This window comes from Cheilinus undulatus, linkage group 24, assembly GCF_018320785.1.
Source record: "Cheilinus undulatus linkage group 24, ASM1832078v1, whole genome shotgun sequence".
NCBI lineage: Eukaryota > Metazoa > Chordata > Actinopteri > Labriformes > Labridae > Cheilinus > Cheilinus undulatus.
This window is the reverse complement of record NC_054888.1, coordinates 8278940-8300885: the sequence shown is the minus strand read 5'-3', so window position 1 is coordinate 8300885 and position 21946 is coordinate 8278940. Positions and strand designations below refer to the sequence as shown.

Below are 21946 nucleotides of genomic sequence, written 5' to 3'. Positions count from 1 at the left end.
AAGTATGTTTATTCCGCCACCAGACTCAGAACAATAAAAAAGAAGAGTAGAGATCTAAAGTACTGGGATTGCTGGCAGCATGAACCAAGAAGGCCACTTTTAATGGCTTTTCTCCCTTATTATGTGAAATCCATCCATGAAAACAATGTCTTACCAAGGAGTGCTAAATTTAAAATGTGCTGAGTTGTCTAGCCTTGAAAATGTCTAGCCCCAGGCTATTCAGTTGGAGGCCCTGGGGCCAGATCAGGCTCCTAAGGTCACTTTTAGTGGCCATTTAAAGATCCAGTATGTAGAGTTTTCGCCTCTAAAAATCTATATTAATTTTAAAAAGTGACCATTCCTATTTTATTATATAATTTTTTTAACTGAGGTCTTACAGTATTTCAGATATTTCCTAAACCTCCCTCTCTATTCTAGTTCTGAGCATTGCTCCTTTAAATGCAGGATTCACTGTTTGTACTGGCCAGGAAGTTAGGCTTTACTGTGCAACAGACAGTTTCTCAGTACAGTTATTGATAAAAATGGGCCACAAAATAATTTTGCCTCAAATTAACACACTATCAAAATTTTTTGAAGTATCAACCCAGAAAACCTCTGTGTTTTTGTTACTATTTTGCAGTGAAAGAGCACGCAACCAGTAGCCAAAGCATGCTTGGAAACCCTCTAATGTGGCTGGATTAAAACAATTCTGAAGAGAAGAGTGGGCCAAAACTCCTCCACAGTTATGTGAAAGACTTGTTGACATTTATCACAAATGCTTGCTTTCTGTTGCTGATACTGAAGGTGGAACAACCATTTATTAAGTTTAGGGGGTAATGACTTTGTCCCCAAAAATTAGGACAGGGGTGAATACTTGTCCACAGCATCATGCGGTGTCTCTCAGGCCCTTCTTGTGGATGCTTCTTCAGGAAGTGGCCCCCATTCCAAACTAATTGAACAGCCCTGGTCTAGCCCATTTAGACCTGATGTAACGTTTATCTAGGAGCTGATGAGATGTTGGGGTCTTTCTACCCTTAAGACCTGATGCAGCGTTGATCATTTCACACAGTTGAAGTATGCATATGAGGTGATAAGACTTTTTAAGACAGTGATTTACGTTACAGTTAGTAGATCATTTAGTGCAAATGTGAGATGTATTCCTGAGCGTACAGAAGCATAGTGAGGTGTAGTCAGATTCCAAGTACAGACAAGGATTTTGACTCTGGTTAGCTTTCCTCTCAATATACAGGAATTACACATGAAGTATCTAAAATAAGATTTAGATACGTACAAGCTTTGTGTGCCTTTACCTGAACTTCCTGGTTGGAGCTCTATAAGGAAAGATCAGATTTCTACTGTACAGCTACTCAGTACTAACAGTAAACTTCAAGTTAGCATAAATTTACTTTTGTTAACTTTTTCCTCTTTTTTTTTTGCTATGTGTCACGAGACACCAGGGGTGACACAGCCCCCCCTGGCCACTGCTTGATCCAGGTACCGGCAGCGTTGGGTGCTTGTGAGTGTACAGAACTAGTCAACTGCACCGGTACCTTTCACATTAGGGGATTTTCTCCTGGTGCATTTCTCACCTTCATTTGGGATGTTGGACTTTAAAATTCACAACCTTCTCCCTACACTGCAGAGACAGAGAACTGTTGCAGTCTTGCAGCCGTAGGGAGACTTGAACCAGCAACCTCCTGATTACCAGACAGCCTGCTCTCTCCCAAGGCCACAGAGAAAGACACTTGCTGAAGTCTTCCAAAGGTTTTGACATTCTCCCTTTAGACTCAAATCTTTAAAACTGACCAAGAATTGAACCCCCAAGTAATCTTTATCTCACTAGCCTACAGACACAGACACACACAATGGTCTTCCAGGGTTTCCACTTCTGTATTTGGAGTCAAAGCTTGAAAATTGAAAAAACCATGTTAAGACTCAAACCTGCAACCTTCAGACCCCTAGACAGAACCCATTTCCTCTTGGCCACAGTGTCAGACATCTCTAGAAGCTCCCAAAGATTCTCCTTTCTTTTTTTGGACTCACATTTTGAAAATTGACAAAGTGTGGTTAAGATTTGAACCTAGACCCTCTAATTTCCCTGGTAGTCCTGGATCCCTCTAGGCCCTGCCTGAATTAGGTTTGAACCAGGAACATTTGGATTGCCAGTCAGTTTTCGAGCACCTTCAGCCATAGGATCAGACACTGGCTCAAGTTTCTCCAAAGCTTTTAGTGTTTTATTTGGATGTTGGACTTTCAAACTCACCAACAGTAAGAATCAGTCACACAACCAGCAGACTGCCAGGTAGTCTTTTTCACCACTGAGCAAGACAATAGTGTTTCCAAGAGTTTTTTCACTTTCTTTTGGTCTCAGACTTGCAAAATTCCCCATAAGGATCAAACACAGGATCTCTGATATCTCAGGCCATCTTCTATGCCTCTGGGCTATTGGAAATATTTTCTTGTATTGTCCCCATCAAGTAAAAAGGAAAATTATTTTTACCATTTGTTTAAACCTATTAGCACCAATATATCCTATCGTTTACGCTTTCTGGAGATCCTTTTTCAAAATTTGCAAAATAGTCTTCAGTATTTCCTCAAGAAGTTCTGCCATTTACTGAACTTTCCTCATCGCTGCCTACATGATTACGGGTGGTATTGCAATGTTTGGTCTGCAGCCATAAGCTTCCAGAGCGCTTGCATAAATCCGGATGAAATGAATGCACAGTACAGTCAGGAGGTTCTGTCCGTCTCCATATTACATAACAGTTTATATAATGACAAGTGAAGGAGTCTTCTTTGATCTTTTATCAGTCTCTATTGAATCCAAACTCAATGCATGTTTTTTTCCCTTTTGAACCAGAGAAGGAAAGATCCTAAGTGAATAATCTCATAAATGAAGTGCTGACTGGCCTTCATGAAAGGCTGACTAAGTCTTTGTGTTCACAATTAGATGTCAGTAACAAACATGTCCTCTGAAAACCTCCAACATCTCCTTATAAGATTGAAAGGTTTCACCCGATGACTACGTAGCTGCTTGGCATTACCAGTGTGTCACGCTTGTTCTGAGCAAGTCAGAGCATTACACTGTCTAAAGGCTCATTGATATACCTGGTTTACCTTTCACTGTCTTAAAGAAAGAAAAACGACCTCAAAGTCACTGTCATACAACTAGGATAAGACTGGTAGGAATCCTGTACATAAGCTAGAGAGGCTACATAAAAAAGAGTTAAGTATACAAAATGTTATCACTGGTCTGACTTTTGTGACATTCAGGTAGAGAGAGGCAAGGCCTCATTTTTACCTGGATAACAACCACACATATCAAAGCAATAAATAATCTCGAAGTTTATTTATGCTATAGTATATAGCCTCCTTCAAAATATAAACTTCTTTTCTTAAAACAGAATAAAAATGGGTTAAAAGTGGCAGAAAAGGTTTGAGAGAAACAAAATAATTGGCAGAACATCACAAACATGGCTTAAAAGTTGTTATAACAGGCAGAAAAAAGGTAAAAAGGTGTTACATATGGCAAAAAAGAAGTGTAAGAAAGAGAGAAATGTAGTTAAAATTTGAAAAAAGGCAGGAAAAGTGGGGAAACGCGTTAATATAGTATTAAAAGGGGCAGAAATTGGTACAAAGAGGCAAAACTGGGTTTAAATTGGCAAAAACGGTAGTAAAAGAGATGAAAAGCGGTTAAAAAGCAGCAAAAAATAGGAAGAAAGTGGCAGAAATTGGTTATAAGAAGTAGAAGTGGCTCGAAAGTGTCGAAAACTGCAGAAAAAGTGGTGAAAAGCAGTTTAAAAGCAGCAAAATAACAGGTAGAAAGGGGCAGAAATGGTTAACAGAGACAAAAATGGTTTGAATTGGCAAAAACAGCAGAAAAAGAGGTGTAAATGGTTATAAAGCAGCAATGCATCAGTAGACTGTGGTAGAAATTGGTTAACAGAGGCAAAAGTGGGTCAAAAGGGTCAAAAACAACAGAAAAAGTGGTGGAAAGCAGTTAAAACGAAAGCATAAGCAGCAAAAAAAAATTGGAAGAAAGGGACAAAAATGGAATGTGTCAAAAATGGCAGAAAAGTGGTGAAAAGTGGTTAAAAAGCAGCAAAATATATGTAGAAAGTGGCAGAAATTGGTAAACAGAGGCAAAAAGTGGGTCAAAAGTGTCAAAAACGGTAGAAAAAGTGGTTAAAAAGTGGTGAAAAAGCAGCAAATTGTGTAAATAGGGACCAATAAAAGAGACAAAATGGGCTGTAAACAGTGGTTAAAAGAGATTAAAAGTGGCACAAATAATATCTTCAACATCGGACCTAATAATAGCTTGAAACACTTTTTAGCTTCAAAATAAAGTAAATGCTAGCCATGATAGCTAGCATTAATGCTACTGATCCAACACACATTGATATCATCAATAAATCACAGCTGGGCCCATTCTCTGGGTTTGTCAGGGGTCCTGCCACATCAGTGGGCAGGCCTGATGTTCAATACTCTTAAAAGTGTCTTTGGTAAGTTTTACAGTGAAGTAGAGATCGGTTTGGCCATTCTGCTAAAAAGGGTCTGTTAAAATGTTTCATAAACAAATTCTGTATTTTGTTTTTTATTCCAGAGACAGCTTTGTGATTCCTGTGGTCCCCGAGTCCTGCCCGCTGGTCCAGTGTTTACTCGCCGGCTCCGATAGGTCATTCCTCCTCCATGGACATGCTCAGTTGAAAACCGGGATGCAAACCCAGGACAGACACCTCTTCCTCTTCAGCGACATACTTGTGGTTGCCAAAGCCAAGTAAGAGCAGGCGTGTGTTTGTGTCGCCTTGTTTTTATCTTGGTTAGCGGAGGTTTTGGCAGCCCCCCACATCCTCCAGTGATCCGTCCCGTTAATACCTTTGTCTATGAGTGAAATTAAAGTGCGTCCACTCTGCTGCTCTCTGTCAGGTCAGCCAACCACTTCAAGCAGAAGGCGCAGGTGTGTCTGTGTGAGATGTGGACAGCGGGGTGCTTGGACGAGGTGTGTGAGGGGAGCACGTTTCCAGAGAAGAGCTTCGTCATGGGCTGGCCCACCTGCAACTGTGTCGCTGTGTTTAGGTACCCAACAATTTTAACATGCATCCATGAGAAAGAGCTCAGTCCTCATGGGTTATATAGAAAAGGTTGATGTTTATGCCAACACTAACCTATGCCAGCACTGTATAAAGTGTGTGTTTCAACAGTAAATATATTATTCTACTGTAAACTTGACCTTAAATGCCACATGAACACAAAGCGGACAGGATGAGCCATAAGCTCTTGTATGGGGAACCTATTTACAGTCATACTGAATTGTTTAATTGACGAATTCCAATTATCTAACCTGCTTAGCCTCAAATCAAAATCTTGCCAGAACCCAATAAAACTTTTAATGCTGATAAACCCTTTAAAAGATTAGAAATTACCCAAACCAGAAGGTTACCTACAAGGTAGGGAAACGTTTCTCTTAACTTCAGGTGAAGGCTTACCTGAGGGAAACTGCACGGAGCCTTTTAGGGGAGAAAGTCAGTTCAGGTCTGACAAAAACTATTTTCTCACAGTCACTTAAAGTCACTGCCTTTCTGTTTCACAGGACAAGTTTGATGGTCTTAGTGGGAATGGTCTGGTTGTGATGCTTAGTGGATCAACTTATCACCTGTGGTGATACGCAGTATTCTGTTAGTAATTCAAAGGCATGGGTTTTATTTTTTGGCCTTGCAGGAAGTGATGGTAGTTGCAGCTCTTTTTTAGAGATCTGGAGTATTTGTCTCATCTCTGTAATAAGAAGCCGTCTTCTGACTCCCCAATGGTGCCCCTTACTTTTACCTTTTCTATGTCCTTTACATAACAATAAAAATGGAAAAAAGGAGCCAGCTGGGTTTGTATTGGCAAAAACATGAGATAAAGTGGTGAAAAGCGGTTAAAAAGCAGCAAAAACTACGTAGAATGGGGCAGAAATGGGTTAAGTGGGTCAAAAGTGTCCAAAATAGAAGAAAAGGTGGTAAAGTGGAATTTAAAACTGTGATAATAGGGGAAATTAATCCAGATTAATTGTGATCAAAAACGTCACTTGTTTAACAACCCTACTAGCTAATATTAGGCATGTATGTGATTAGCCAGTTCCACTGTTAAACACTCGGTCCCCCTTAAATTGACACCAGAATTGGTAGTCGGTTTACCTAGCTTTTAAACTAGTTTAGGCCAGCAGTCCATTTGAAACGCTGCATCTAAACTGTATAGAGCCACTAGTCAACAGTAACCTCTGTAACCACTGCCCTGCTGCCATTATGTTCTTTAATGTGAATGTAAACAATGCTAAATGGATAGCATTGATAGCATCACATGGTAACAATGCAGTTCAGCACTATAATAAATAGAAAATGGGGATAAAATTGTATGTTTGGCTGTGTGAGGTTGTACTCACATATGAATGAAGCATAAGGACAGTCAGCACAGGAATGTGGAGGTTAATGTGTAAGGATGTGCTAGCATGTTAGCTAACATGAGCCACATTATGGCTGTGGTCCCTTATTAAATACGAAAGTGCTCAATTATGACACCAGAAATGCATTTTATACTTCCTATGCCCCTTTTGGTACTCAGTAAAATTGTGATTTTTTACATTTTGGGCTATAAATATCAAAATGTAACCCTGTCTGCAATGATGTATAAAAGGTCTTATGTTTCTCTCAGCTCAGCAGATCAGAAGGAGAGGTGGCTGTCCCTCCTCAAGAGGTAAACATGAACCACACAGCAACATTAAGTGTCCTAGTCTGTGTAGAGAGAAGGAATCACGCTTTGCTTTTGTTTTCCTTTCTATTTAGTCGGATAAAAGACGAGAAGGAGAAGGAAGAACCCAAAACAATCCCACTCAGAGTCTACGGGAAGGGAATTAACACATTTGCTGTTGTAAGTCTTCTAAAAAAAATTTTCAGTTTATGAAAACTTTAATTTTTTTAGCCCTCTGTCTTGTGATTTCCTGTCAGCTTTGTTTTAAATGTGCATTTCTTCTTTGCTTCTGATGCCTTTTCCCCTCATTTAGACAAAGACGCTCGCTGTGAGCAACTCTGACTCAACCAATGAGGTGATCCGGCTCGCTTTGCAGCAGTTTGGCATCATTGTAAGTTAATTTGAAAAAAAAAAAAAAAAAAAAGAGATGAATGAGAAACTTGCTTCTTTAGTTGCACTCACAAACCGCCATACTTATATATCTGGACAGGCTGTCAAGTTTTTTTTCAAGAAGGAGCAATGTATGAGTAGAAATAAAAAAGTAGACCCTTCTGGATATTTATGCAAAAAAATATGAGTTACTTAGACACACGCCTAATTTTCATTTTTGGATAAATTCTAAAAAAATCCTGATGTAGTTCAGCTACATAACTGTATTGTTGTTAATGGAGCTAGACTGATGTTTCTGCGAGAAAACAAATATTTTAGAAATCTGTCAAAAACTTGTTTAAAACTGAATCAAACTGAAACAACTAAAGAGTCTTTTTTTCACACATAATAACAATAAAATGTAACATTTTGTACGGCTTCCTTTGGCCCTGATAACAGCTGGCATCCTTTGCAGACTTTTCCACAGTCTCTTTTTTGATTGAGTTCCAAATAGTTTCTAGCTGATAGATGAAACTTTGATGCGATCAATCATTGAATCTAATAAATCCCAAATTTGTTCAATAGGATTCAAATTCAGACTTTGGCTTGGCTTGGCCAGTCCATCTGGTCGAGTACTCCAGATTCCTTTTTTCCTGGTCCAATAGTCTCTGCTGTCTCAGCTTTGAAGCTTTGGGTCATTGTTTTGTTGGTATATGAATCCACGACCAATCAGATTCAGTCCAGGAGGGATTCTATGATTCCAGAGCTGTTTGGTCCACTTTAAATGAACTTCGGTCTGTTTTCCTGTATAGTCCGGTTCGTTTGGAGTGGTGTGAAAGCTCACAGTGGCAAAAAAAATTGGTTAAGAAAGACACAATGGGCAGAAAAAGTGGCAAAATGGCCGAGTGAATGGCCGGGTGAAATTTGTTCAAAGTGGACAAAAAGGGGTTAAAAGAGACAAAAATGGGTTTGAATTGGCAAAAACATCAGATTAAGTGGTGAAAAGCAGTTAAAACGCAGCAAAAAAATAGGAAGAACGGTGCAGAAGTGGGTCAAAAGTGTCAGAAATAGCAGGAATAGTGGTTAAAAAGTGCCAAAAATGTGTAGAAAGGGGCAAACGGGGGAAAAAAGTGCGTGTAACTTATTGTTATCATTTCAATTTATACAGTACCCAACACGATTTATTTGACAAATAGAAGGTCTTTCATAGTTAATGCATTAAAAAACTGATAACTAACACCTTAGAATTCTGGGTAAAATCAGTAAAGGAGAAAAGGAGTATCCACTGCTGGGCAGGAGAGCCCTAGCCACACTTTATATTCTCAGGGAATTGTTTATCTTCAGACAGTCAGAATTTTAAAACAATGTTTAAGGCGTTGGTTGTTGATATTTCTACAAAAATTTACAGTTTTATGTTGTGGTAAATAAAAAGATAGGTGTTTTTTTTTTGTTTTTTTTTTAGCAAGAACTGTGACAGTGTGTTTTTCTCATGTTTACATATTTTTTACATGTTGATTTGTACGTCTATGTGTGTTTTGTTCAGGGAAATGTGAAAGACTTCCAGCTTTGGGTCATCTCCAAGAGGGACAACTGTGTTTATCCTCTAATCGGTCAGTGCATGAACTCTAGACACGTTTTCAAAAACACTGTTACATCTTGTTGATAGAACTTTGCAGCCTCCTGAAGAAGGCTAGGGCAAAAAAATGTGGCTCCAAGCTTTGACACATGAGTGAGGAGTTTTTTTGGACACAGTAGGAGCATTGATTCACAGAGAAGAATGTGATGTTGCTCCTGCAGTGAAGGAGTGAAGGGTCACAGTGTTTGCATAAAATGTGATTTTGTTGCTGCCTCAAGGAAACGATGGTGTCTTCTCTCTCCTGTCTCAGGTCATGAGTTTCCCTTCAGTATCCAGATGAGTCATGTGAGACACACCATGGCGACAGGAGGCAGCAGAGATATGCCTGCGTCACCTGCAGACAGGCAGCGGGCCATGCAGGTGGAGCAGATGCAGGTGTACAAGCAGTGCCAGTTCATCCTGAAGCCTCGTCCCACTGAAACACAGCACCCCTCTGCAGGTCAGAGCACCAGCAGGTTATTCTCTTTAGGTAGACTTTTATAAGCGGATTTTGGTGAATTCTTGGGCTCTGATTTTCATTTCAGAGATGTGTAAGAAGCCGTATAAGAGGAGGCGTTCCCTCATCACCTGGGCCTTTTGGCGGGGATCCTCCTACAACCTGAATGAGTTATCAGAGGCCTCTCAAGGCCGCCTGTTCTGCCAGCCGCTCAGCACTATTTGTGTAGACAACAAGCTTCCAAAGCCTATCATGGTAAGTGGGCACTCTTGGAGTTAGATGTAAGTGTGCAGAAGTTAACAGGAAGTATCTAGAGATGCTGCCTCCGTAAGGTTCACAATTGTTAGACAGTTTAAGTACAGGACACAGCAAAGAAGAGGGGCTTGGGTGTTTTTTGTGGTAGCAGATTGGTCGAAATCGTATTCTTTCAACAACGTAGGTGCACATTTTGTTATGGAGGTCAGGAAAATCATGGTCCATTGTAAAAAATAAGCTGTGATAACCATATTTGATTTTTTAAAACTTCAATAACAACCACCCTTATCTAAGTGACAAAGAAGTTATTAATTAATGTATGCTGTAGTATATAGCCTTCTTCAAAATGTAAACATCTTTTCTTAAAACAGAATACAAATGAGTTAAAAGTGGCAAAAAGTGTTAGAAAGTGGCAAAAATGGGTTAACAGAAGCAACTAAGTGGCAGAACATCACAAAAATTGCCTAAAAATTGAGAAAACAAGCAGAAAAAAAGATGAAAAAGGCTTACAAGTGCCAAAAATAAGTGTAACAAAGAGTGAAGTGCAGTTAGAATAGGCAAAAATCAGATTAAAAAGTGGTTATTAGTGGTTAAAATGGGTTAACAGTGGCAAAATGGACCAAAAAAAGTGGTTGAAAGGGTCCAGAAAGTGGCATAACAGCTTAAACGTGGCAGAATTGGTAAAATAGGATTGAAAGGGGAAAAAAATGGCAGGAAAGGTGGTGAAAAGCGGTTAAAAAGCAGCAAAAAAAAAAAAACACTGTAGAAAGCGGCTAAAACTGGGTTGACAGAGGCAGAAGTGTGACACAAGTGTCAAAAATGTCAGAAAAAGTGGTGAAAAGCTGTTAAAAAATGGCAAGAATGTGTAAAAAAAAAAAAGTGGCTTGTTTTGTGTCGTTTACAATTATTTCAATCATTCAAAGTGTGAAAATTAAAAAAACATTCAGGCAAAATTTGTGGAAAAAAAGAACAACTGAAGGACAGCCAGTGACTTCCCAAACAAAAGACTTAGATGGTCTAAAAATAAAGACACAAGAATTGAATCAACTTTGGAATGATCAAAACAAATGGAGGAGGGGAGGCAGTGAGTTTGTTTTCATCAGAGAGGCTAATGCTACAGTGCAGCATCTACTCTTACAATTGCATATTTTACCTTTAGAAAGCAAAGCTTTGGCCATGCTAGCAGCTGAGACTTTATTTAGGAACCGTAGTGTCTTGAGATAAATGCTAATATTTATATGCACACAATGACAGTAGTCATAGCTATTAGATAAGCGTATTATAGCTAATGTTTACTAATCAGGCTGGTTGGACTAGATTATGTTTAGGAATCACTCAGGTTACTATAGTTCATCCTGAGGGGGAGGTGTTTACAGAATGTCTTGTATTTCATTCATACTTTTTGAGACATTTAATCAATACCACAAATGTTAAACTTGTGGGAGAATCTTTGATCCCTGAAAGCAGTCCCACTTTATGACCCCAGTGATGGACTGTCTCTTTCTGCCCAGTCTACATAGTTGGGTTGGGGGTGTGTGAGGGCCAAGTGTTACAGTAAGGTAGCATTGGTGTTGTCCCTACTTGGAGCTTGGGTCTGTTAAGGTGGCGACACTGTTGTGGATATTGTTAAGTCACCCTTTATATATGTCTGCAAAGAAGTTCCCCAGGGCTTCATCCTTGGGCCACTCCTTTTACTCTATATAAATGACTTGCAGGACAAACAGGAAATTGTAAAATACATCTTTATGCAGACGATGCGATTTTATACTTCACTACCCCTTCCAACAGTCAAACCCTCACAGCCACAGACTGTTTTTTTTTTCTTTTTTACAAAATATATGAACAAGGAACATGTCCAACAGTACAAATACCTGGGTATCTGGTTAGTTCTGCCTTTTAGGTCTCACATTTCAAATTTAGTTGGGAAAGTAAGGCCTCAGTTTGGCTTTCTTTTCAGGAATAAGTCTAGCCTAACCATAAGCAAGGGGGGGATAAAGGGGAGAACTTTCTAAGGCCAAGCCAAGTGGGGGGCCCATGGAGGTCAGGGAAATTATGGTTCATTATAAAGTAAAGCTGTGATAATCATATTAGATTTTTTTTACCTGAATAACAACAAACAATTTAGTCATTTATTTATGCTGTAGTACACTGGTTCTCAGCCTGGGGTCTGGGACTCCCTTGGGGTGGGGGGGGGGCACCACTGCTGTAGTATATATCCTTCTTCAAAATGTAAACCCCTTTTCTTAAAACAGAGTAAAACAGGTTTAAAGTGGCAAAAATGGGTTAACAGAAGCAAAATAAATGGTAAAAACAGGCAAAAAAATTGGTGACAAGGAGTTAGAAGTGGAAAAAACAAGTGTAAGAAAGGGTGAAATGCAGTTAAAACCGGCCAAAATTGGCACAAAAAGTGATTAAAAATGGGTATATAGTGGCAAAAATGGCTTAAATGTGGCAGAATGGGTGGAATATGAGTCAAGGGCAAAAATGGTTAAAAGGGGCAATATGGTTTCAAACTGGAAAAGGGCAGAAAAAGCAGTGAAAAGCGGCTAAAAAGTGGTGGAAAAAGAGTAAAAAGAATGGTACAAAGTGGCAAAAAAATGGGCCAAACCTGGCAAAAACAGCAGATAGCATGTTTAAAATGGTAATAAAGTGGCAAAATGTGTACAAAGGAGCGGAGTCGGTGAAAAGTGGCCAAAAAAGTAAGAAAAAGAGGCACAAATAATATCTTCAACATCAGGCCAAATAACTTCAAACACTGAATAGGATTAAAAGGGGAAAAAGGGGGTTCAACAGGCAAAATGTAAATGTCAAAAAGGTCAGAGAAAGTGGTGAAAAGCAGTTATAAGCATAAAAAAAATAGGTAAAAGGGGCAGAACTGGGTTAGCAGAGAAAAAGTAGGCCAAAAGTGTCAAAAACAGCAGAAGACATGATGAAAAAGGTTCTAAAGTAGAAAAAAGGTTTGGAGGGGGGACAAATTGGGTAAAAAGTGGCAAAAATTGGCTGAGAAAGAGGTTAAAAAAATGGCACAAATAATTGTCTTCAACATCATTCTTGAGATACTTTTCAGCTCCAAAATGAAGTAACTGTTACCAGGATAGCTAGCAATAATGCTACTGAGTCAAGAGGAAAAAACTGCAAAATAGGTTTCAATTGGCAAAAATGGCAGAAGAAGGGTTGAAAAGCAGTTAAAAAAGTGGCAAAAAATAGGGAGAAAGTGGTAAAATGGGTTACCAGAGACAAAAATGGGCCAAAAGTAGAAAACAAACATCCAAAAAAGTGGTGGAAAAAGGGGTTAAAAATGGCTTAAATGTATATAAAGGAGCAAATTAGTACAATGGAGACACTCCGTATACATATGCAACTTCTTCCGTCTTAGAGCTACTGAATGATTTATATCACAATGCTCTTTGTTTTACCACCTCTGACTGTATTGTCCTCCTTATGGTAGTTTCGGACTGCAGGTCATGCCATGTTCTTCTTCCTTTAGTATTTAATGATTTAGATAATCACTTCCTCTTTCCTCCATCACCAGGACATGTTGGTCTTCCTGTACCATGAGGGTTCATGCACTCGGGGGATCTTCCGTCGTCCGGCGGGAGCTCGAGCAGTCAGAGAGCTGCGGGACTCTCTGGATTTAGGAGTTTTTCAACTTCCTCTGACGAAGGATAACATCTTCATCATCGCTGGTGTCTTCAAGGTGAGACCGTAGGACTCGCAAACATGCTTTTAAATCTAAATGGAATAACATCAGTGTCACTGGCAGGTCTATCTTTACATTGGTGACCTTAGTAGGCCACATCTGGAAACACCAAATTAATCTGCCAACATCCTGCTCAGCCTTCGTATGCCACATGTTATGCAGCTATTTAAGCAGGACAGCCTCTTCAGATTGGTTTGAGGATGTAATCTGGATTATAATCCCTTATTATCTTAAAGGGATAACTGGGAGCTTCTGTGCATGAGTGCTTAAAATAGGTCATAGCTTTGCCCAGCAGAAAGTTTTTCTTGTTTACAGAGAAAATGTGTTCATGTTTATAGGATTTCCTGCGCAGCATCCCAGGTAGCTTGTTGTGCTGTGAGCTTCATGAAGAGTGGATGGATGTGCTGGATGAAGATGACGATGAGGAGGAACAAGTGCAGGATGTACAGAGGTACACACTATGATCTAGATCTGGCTTTTTAATATTGTTCCTGAGTCTTTATCATCACCTGTTTTCTTGTTCTGTCTCTGCAGGATGGTTTTCCGCCTCCCCAAAGAAAACATTCTCCTGCTACGCTACCTGTTAGCAATGCTGCACGGCATCCAAGGCAATGCCCAGGAGAACCAGATGACCAGTTTTAACCTATCAGTGTGCATAGCTCCCAGCATGCTTTGGCCTCCTGGAATGCCTTGTAGCCCTGAGGTGGAAGGAGAAGGAACTAGGAAGGTCAGAGAAGGAAGTCAGCTTCTTAAATCTTATTTTCATTAACTTTATAAATCAGATGTGGTCTAAATAATTTGGCATTTTGACAAAAAAATTGGAAAAAAAAGAAGTTTTTGTCAAAGTGAAGGTAAAAAAACATGTAATGTAAAATAAGTGACTGCATGAATCTTCGCCCCTTTTGAAATCTGTTTTCAAAGGGTAAAAAAATTCAAGGAAGTAAATACTTTTTAAAGGCATTGATATCAAGAAAACTGGCAAGAAATTAAAGTGTCTGACATGAAAAAATAAATATTTAGACATGGAATACCACAGATCACTAACACACTCTCAAACTAATATTGCTACAATGATGCTGCATTCTGTTTGACTTTTGTTCTAGAAAGTATTCAACACTGAAGCACCAGCAGCTGCTTACAAAGATGACATTTAAATGCTAGAAGCAGAAGATAGGGATGTGTCATTGAAAATTTCAGTGGTTACACTTCTGAAATGTCAAACTCTCCTCTGGTGCAGGTCTGTGAGCTGGTGAAGTTCATGATCGAACACTGTCAGCAGATTCTGGGAGAAAATCCATCAAACCTGTTTGGAGGACCACCACAAAGAGTCGCCACTGAAGAGATGGGATCAGGTAAATCAACAACTTTAACTAGAGAGGGATGAAACTGTTATATTAATTTATATCCACCTGCATTATGGGTTTTGACTTTACTTTTAACAATTTACAAGCATAATTATAGTGCACATCCCCTCTCCTTTGTCAGTAAAAGATCCATACCTCAGGAAAAACTAAACATTGTGTCCCTCAGTGATCAAATACAGTATATAGTATGCCTTTATCATCATGCACAATGCATAAGCTGTGTTTTCACATGCTTGTAGAAACATTTTAAACGAAAACTAGACAAGAAAATACAGCACCATTTTCACAAGACAGCAAATAGATAGAACAAGTGTTCAACATGATCTAGAGTGGATATGAGGAGAATAAAGGCGGTGCTTTAATGTGGCCCAGGTCACAGGTCTGTTTGGCAAAACAATGTACCCAGACTAACTGTACATTTACACACAGTAAGAATGCAGTGGAATCCTACTAAGTAATGTTTCTTTAAGTCTGATACATCTTAATATCGTGATTAGGGACTTTAGTCAGGCATTTACAATTCAAAGTCAAAGTGGACTAGACGTCCCTGATATGTTCCACAGTTTCACATAAAAGTTGAACAGCATAGATGCATAACAAGACAGACGTTATGCTGTCTTCTGCCTTCAGATATCGCCATAAGCCAAGGTAGTAGTCCCAAACTGGTCCACCTTGAGGACCCACATCAAACCAGATAGTGAGCCTAATATCTGACAATCGTCAACCACTCTTGGTTTATTTAATAAATTAGGGGGATAATGATAAAGTCCTTTAAAATTAAATAGTTCTGTGTTAAAAAGTAAAAACAATTAATGGCATTAAATCTTGTTAAAATGTAAATACAAGGTAAATGTGATTCATATAGCATTAATTTTATCTTTTAAAAATCTATCTTAATCGAACTTGCTATAATGTGGGGTCTGTAGCCAGAAATTATGCAAATTTAACTTGTTCCTCAGCAAGTAGTCCCAGTGTTCAGGAGACAAAACGTGGTTAACAGAGCTGTAGAAATGCATAAAAAAATCTAATCAGATGGAAGGAAAGTGTTATTAACATTACAAATATAAAGTGAAATTATATTTACCATAAAATACTGTCAATTAAGGTTTGTCCTCACACTCAGTCAGCTCTGTCGGGTTTTTGAAAAACCTTTAATTAATCAAGGACCCTTGTGATCCTTTTGCAACTTCCTGTTAATGGCATATTCAGACTAGTACAATTAATCTGTTAAGTTCCACATCTTTGGATGTTTTAAATAAACAATGCACACATATCTGCAAGTCATCATTAAATTATTATAAATCATCTTTAAAAATGTGTATTCCATCAGATTTAGTGTCTGATGGAGTTGATTCCAAAAGTATAGAATACTCGATGCATATGGGAAAACCTGGGATTCCAGCTTTTAGGAAGTTGGATAAAAGTTGAATTTCCCTCCCTTGTATTTTGATTAGGGCTGTCAAAGATTAAAATTTAATTAGATTAATCTCAGAATTTCTGTAGTGAATTGCAATTAATCATACCCTTTTTAGTGCATTTTAAAATTCCACTATTTTGCATTTGTGTTTTCCACTGTCTTAAACTTGGGATAATTCCCTTCCTGTTGAGATCCAGACCTACTTCTATTGGTAGATCAGAGATTTTAATATGAACTTAACTGTGGAAAAAGGAACTTGTTATGATTGAGAATGAAATAAGAGAACATTAAAAAGGTTTAGACGACTTTGACGTTTTTCACTGAGCTGCCTGTGAGATTTTAAAATACAATGAGACGTTAAAGAGCAGCGGCGGACTTGTTTTACATCACTGTGGCTGCAGGTAGATGCTGAAATGCTTCAACCAAAGTGTACAGAAAAGGGATAATAAAGCATGCAATTAATCGCGATTACAAAAAATAAGTGTACTATTTGTGGACCTTGACTAATAGTGATTAACTTGATTAATCTTGACAGCCCCAATATTTATGCAAAAACGTAGTACAGTTTAATGGCCCAACCTAAGCAAAACCCATTGCTACACTTAATTATCTGTTATTGGATCTCAAAGCTTTTTTATTGGGTCCCAGGTTGTTGTTTTTTGTTTTGGTTTTTTGTGTTAAATTCATACTGTAATTCTCTTTCCCTCTATTTCATTCGTCATCCTGTCTCGGACCATCAGACTGGCTGTACCCCATGACCGACTCTTCCTACGACAGTCTAGAGAACGATTTAGACAACAGCAGTGGTGGTTCTCCAGGCTTCTACGGCAGAGAGCCGTTTAAACCCAACGCTCTCCAAGGCAGCCTGGACTCCATCTTAACGTTTAGCGACTACGACCAAGACACAGAGCCAGACACGCAGCAGAAGTTAGAACCATCGAAAAGAGCACAAATCAGGACACAGGAACCAAATCTCTGCTGTCCGAGACAGAACCCGACTGTGAACACATCGTCCAACTTGGAGTGGCGGTCCCTTGATCCTCGGCACAGACAGCGGAGGCGGCGGTGCTCTGAACCAGCCATATCATACATGAACAAGTTTCAGCCAAGCGCTGACGCTCTCACTGGTGAGGACGAAGACGATGAAGAGGAGTTTTGCAAGAAACCAATCAGCCAGGCATTCCCTCCATCCAGAGATTACAGCAGCAAAAAAGGACATGGGTCGATATTGAACTATCATGATCTGAGATCAGAAGCTCTAAAGGAGAGTCCACCCATCTCCCCTGCACCCACTGACTCCTCCTTGGATTCCCCTTGCAGCGATCACAGCTGGTTGACGAAGCGGAGGGAGAAGAACGTATTTTACTCCACTTCTTCAACCGCTCCATCCTTTGTCCCCTCTACAGCCTTTACTGGAAGCTCTGCTCTAACCTCAGCAACTTCTCAAAAAGCCTGCCCACCCAAAGAACCACAAAACTTTGCAGCTGGGAAAGGCTGCTGCAATGTCCACCCAAAGTCTTGGCTTATGAGAAGCCAGAGGATGTCACGCAGCCAAGAAGACAACTTGGACAAGGACCAGGACATGACTGGGGTGAGTCATTTAGTTTAGACTATAGAAGATCGCTAAATCGTACAGGGAACTCAGTTTCTTGTCTTCCTGAACCTCCAAGCTTTTGGCTGGGATTAAGCTGAAACTTGTACCATGTTGCACACTGTCCTTGCACCATTGAAGGTTAATATTGTGTGTATGTTTCCTTTAACAGGAAGGAACTGTTAAGTTGCTCACCTTTGGGAAACTCTCCTCAGAGAAAGGTAAAGTAGCTGAGATCGGAGGAGGACTTGTTTCCAGTGGTCATGGCGAGTCCGAAACTACCCAAACAGTCTCAAAAGATGCAGAAGGAAAAGGACACGTAGGAGAGTGGCCAAGCCAGGAGACTCGCAATCCTCGACAGCTTAAGATGTCATCCAGCCCCCCTTCCCACCACCGCTCTACAGGTAGTCTCCATATGCCAATGTCCCCCTGGGTATGGTCTCCAGAGTCAGCCAAGCAGGTCAGTGACGGTGGCACCACAGTAAAAAGTGAAGGGAATCTGCTGAAGGAGCAATCGACATCCTTCTTTTACAATCAGGATCGGTTATCTCTATCCGTACTCAAGGAAAACAAGCCGCATTCCATTGACGAGGGATACAAAGCCAAAGTCAACCAACGCCGGGTGTCTGAACCAATGCGGCAGGTCGTAGAGCGAGTCTCAAGCTTCACAAGGGCGAGGCTGCCCAGCGATCCAGGACTGAGGGTGACTGATGTGGACTGGCAGGGAGAGACGTCAGAGGCCCGGTTCTGCCTCACCCCTTTCGCCACTAAAGCAGTGAAGGAGTACTTCTCCTCCCACCCGCGCAGCAACCCCCAGAGCAGCCAGCAGGTGGCACTCGCCTTGGTGGAGAGTCGCAGGGAATGGGTTAAGAGATGCAGCGATGCAAAGGCAGAACCAGACTTTGACCAGCTTCTGTTCGCTGAAGAATCCTTCGTTTAATTTAACCTTTAGCAAAGCGATACCACTTACCTGCAGCAGATTCTAGAATACTGGAAAATAGATAATATTGCCAACTTAAATAACTGCTTTTTGTTGTGTTCTCAGACCCTTAAATTGTGATACATACTTGCCTGAGTCTGTGGACGTAACGGTTATGCCATAGTAGAGATAGCAGGGAGGAAATGATTGTAAACACAAGGCTGGGTACATTTTGTAAAATAAGTGATAAGTACTTTTTAAACTTGCCTAGTGCTTTTTGCCATTAAGGGAATGTTTCTGCTTTGCTTCAATGTCCTCGAGGCTGGATTTACACATTCAGAAATGATGCTACTTTTGATAGAATGAAATACTTAGCACAGTCCAACTGATTGGTTCTGTTCTAGACTGTACTAAATATAAATCCAGCCAATTGAAACTTTCCTAATTTTGCCTTTCAAACAACCCTGGACACGTAGAATGTAGAGCTGTATTTAAATGTGGATGGTTGAGTCTTTTGCAGGATTGGCAGTCTAAGGTTTTATGCACAAGTTCACCAACTTTGTTTTTTTTTTTCGAAAAATATCACATTTCAAAATCAAGCTGGTGACGCTACTGTAAAACGAATTTACTTCTTCATTCGGTAACAATCATACATTTTAAAAAACAACAGTGCTGTTAAGTAAACCAGCCTTAATGACTGAAAAGACACCAATTAAAGACAAGCCAGCAGAGATGGGTAGCTCAACTCACAGACTGTGGGTCTGTACTTCGCAACTATCAGTGTAGTTTCAAAGAGCTTAACTGCTGCACCAATAGCTTGCAAGGGTAGGAGTTTACACTAAAACAGAGCGTACTAAAAGAGTTACACATCTGTACAGAAACTTGACTCTGCTGAATCCAATGGAAATCATGCAGAGACCATTCAAGGGTGCACTCCCACTAGGCAATCTGTACCATTCCCAAGCATGCTTGAGCACCATAAGTCCAGTTTGCACAACAATTTTAAACACTGTCCAAGTTACATTATTACACTATGATGATCTGTGCCCAGGCTGGTTGAGCTTTATGTGTGCTGGCCAGCAGGGACTGGGAAGAAGGGACAAGCATGGTTCAGGGCAACTGGGCATAGCTTTCCCTCTGGTAGACACCCCCCCCCCCCAAAAAAAAAAAAAGACTGTCCCGTGAAACAGTGCAAATTATATTCTGGATTTTACAGAATTGGGTAAACAAAGACCAGAGATGCACGACATAATTGGTAAGATATCGGTATCAGCAGATAGAAGCTTAAAAACTTAATTATCTGCATCAGCAGATCAGAACATTTCAGCTGATATTTAAGACTCAATATTTTGGCTACAAAATATTGGCCGTACGAACAACAAAACAAATAAGTTTGGGGAGTTTTTGGCTTTTTTGGCTTTCTTTATTAGTCATCATTCCTTACTAGGGGTGTAACGGTTCACACAGGTCACAGTTTGGTATGGGTACCTCGGTTTTGGGGTCACGGTTCGGTACGGGTTCAGTTCGATAAAAAAACAAGGAGTCCCAGATTTATAATTCTAGATGCCCCTCACTTACTTATTTTTTTACTAATGTTAGTGCAACTAATAATTTTACATATTGAAAATATATGATTACATCAATACTTTATTCCATCTAGTGTTATAAAGGACTATCAGTGATAGTTTGCACAGCCTGATATATTAAACACAAGACAAAAAAAAATCTGCAAAATGAAAAGGTTAACAGAAAACAGCCCGCTATCTCCTGATTTAAAAAATAAAGTGTACAACATAAAATGCAAATTAATTACACTGCTTACAGAGCAGTGTATCATATTTGTGATTTATAAAGCATGCTGTAACGCTGTGCAGTGATTACTCGTGCAAAATCCTGACTCATATTCATCAGAGGAGGATCACAGACTAGCTCATGTACACACAGGATGGGACGTTAACTCAGAGCCTGTGCAGAGTGATTAAAAACACGGTCGTCGGTCTTCTCTTATGGTCCGTAGGCTTTTTAAAACCAGCGTGTTGCTTAGGAGAGGATGAAAAGTGTAGGAAACATTTCTTCTTCGTATGTTTTTAAAATGACGGTGACTTCTTCTTCCTCATCGGTGATTTAACAGCGATTAGCAAAACACTTATGAGCAGTGCTGCCACTAAGATTGGTGGGTAAATACTGTTAAAGTTTTTTTTGTTTTTTATCTAATTTTTTTCTTCTTTTCTCTTTTTAATGGTTCAGTCGTATTTGTCGTGGGGCTATGGGCATCGAATTTGCGACCCCTGAACAGTAATGATTACAAAAAACCATTACACCCCTATTCTTTACACTTTAAAGTCTATTTTAAGGACTGAAATTTGGCTCTGATCGACATTTAGATATGGGTGTTGATATCAGTATAGGCTGAGATTATTTTGGACTATTCAATTTCAAATACCACCTTTCGGAAAATGTGTGCTGAAACAAGCCGTTCTGAGATTTTCCCCTCATGATGTAATGTGGGGAGTTAGCCCCGCCCCCAGGTTCAGTTGGCCCTCCCCACCTGGAAGAAAGTTCCGCCCTCCTGAGCGGAAGAGCCACATTCATTTCCTAAGAGGGGTGTGGTTAGGGGTGGAGTCAGACAGCTCAGTAATATTTAAAGCTACAGACACAGAAACAGCTCGGTCTGAGAGAGGCTGAAACAGAGGAGTTTTTATACATGAAAAATCCAATACTGGAGTGTTTTTTCAGCAACAAACTTGACAGGCATGTTTCGGGGACCTCTGAGACCAATATAAACTTGTCTTAAAAGGGTAAAATATATGACCTTTAATGCTTGGACTGTGGTGTAAATGCAGCCTTGGAGACAACAGATATGCCAAGAATTGCACCTTGTATGTTTGAGTAAGTATTAAGCATATAACAGCAAATACATTCATGATTATAGTCTAAATTCAGAACCATCATTGGTGTTGCAATGAGCTTATAACCTTTTTTCAAGTTGTTTTATATCGAGCTTATAATTATGCTTAAATGAAAGGGCAACCTGAAGGTATCCTTTGTTTTTTGGATGTTTGTACTGCTTTTTGCCAATTTCAATGTCAATAAGGGTTAAAAAATCAAGATTAACTGACACTTTTAGATGATAAGTTATGCTGGCAGTAAATCTTTGCTGTTCACGACGGTTTTAAATGTTATTTACACAACATATTTCAAACACTTCTCAGCATTAGCACTTAGAAAATGGGTTCAGTTCACTTACGAGTTGCTATCTTTAGGTTTACATTGTAGGTGCCAACGTGGTTTTCACAGAAGCCTGTACTAATGTAAATTATGAACAGTGTATCTTATATGTAAATATGATCATCTGTGGGGGATACTAGCACATTCTTATTATGAAAGCTTGATATTTAGGCAGCTCAAACCTTTAACTAGGCCACAAGACTGTTGCTTTAATATCATCCATGCCTCCTTTCTATGCAGATGTACCTAAGATATCGGCCTATAAAGCTGTATTTGCAAATAAAGTGACCTATGAAAAAACGGTTTCACTTTGTGCTCATTTTTAA

General features: G+C 39.6%; 1 protein-coding gene across 2 annotated transcripts in view; it reads left to right on the top strand.

The window, feature by feature from the left end:
- LOC121506079 (rho GTPase-activating protein 20-like) overlaps positions 1–20958 on the top strand; it is a 33579-nt gene extending 12621 nt beyond the window's left edge. The window contains exons 1-16 of one of the 2 annotated variants that reach the window (XM_041781591.1): positions 1321–1495; positions 1622–1743; positions 4583–4756; positions 4906–5055; positions 6670–6711; positions 6801–6885; positions 7019–7096; positions 8618–8684; positions 8961–9149; positions 9235–9401; positions 12934–13098; positions 13440–13552; positions 13636–13828; positions 14339–14453; positions 16623–17473; positions 17646–20958. In XM_041781591.1, the coding sequence (XP_041637525.1) occupies positions 4695–4756; positions 4906–5055; positions 6670–6711; positions 6801–6885; positions 7019–7096; positions 8618–8684; positions 8961–9149; positions 9235–9401; positions 12934–13098; positions 13440–13552; positions 13636–13828; positions 14339–14453; positions 16623–17473; positions 17646–18413 (3045 nt within the window). In that variant the 5' untranslated portion in view covers positions 1321–1495; positions 1622–1743; positions 4583–4694 and the 3' untranslated portion in view covers positions 18414–20958. Of the gene's footprint in view, positions 1–1320; positions 1496–1621; positions 1744–4582; positions 4757–4905; positions 5056–6669; positions 6712–6800; positions 6886–7018; positions 7097–8617; positions 8685–8960; positions 9150–9234; positions 9402–12933; positions 13099–13439; positions 13553–13635; positions 13829–14338; positions 14454–16622; positions 17474–17645 lie in introns of those variants that run through there. The other variant, XM_041781590.1, reaches the window with a different exon arrangement.
- Positions 20959–21946: the final 988 nt, after the last annotated feature.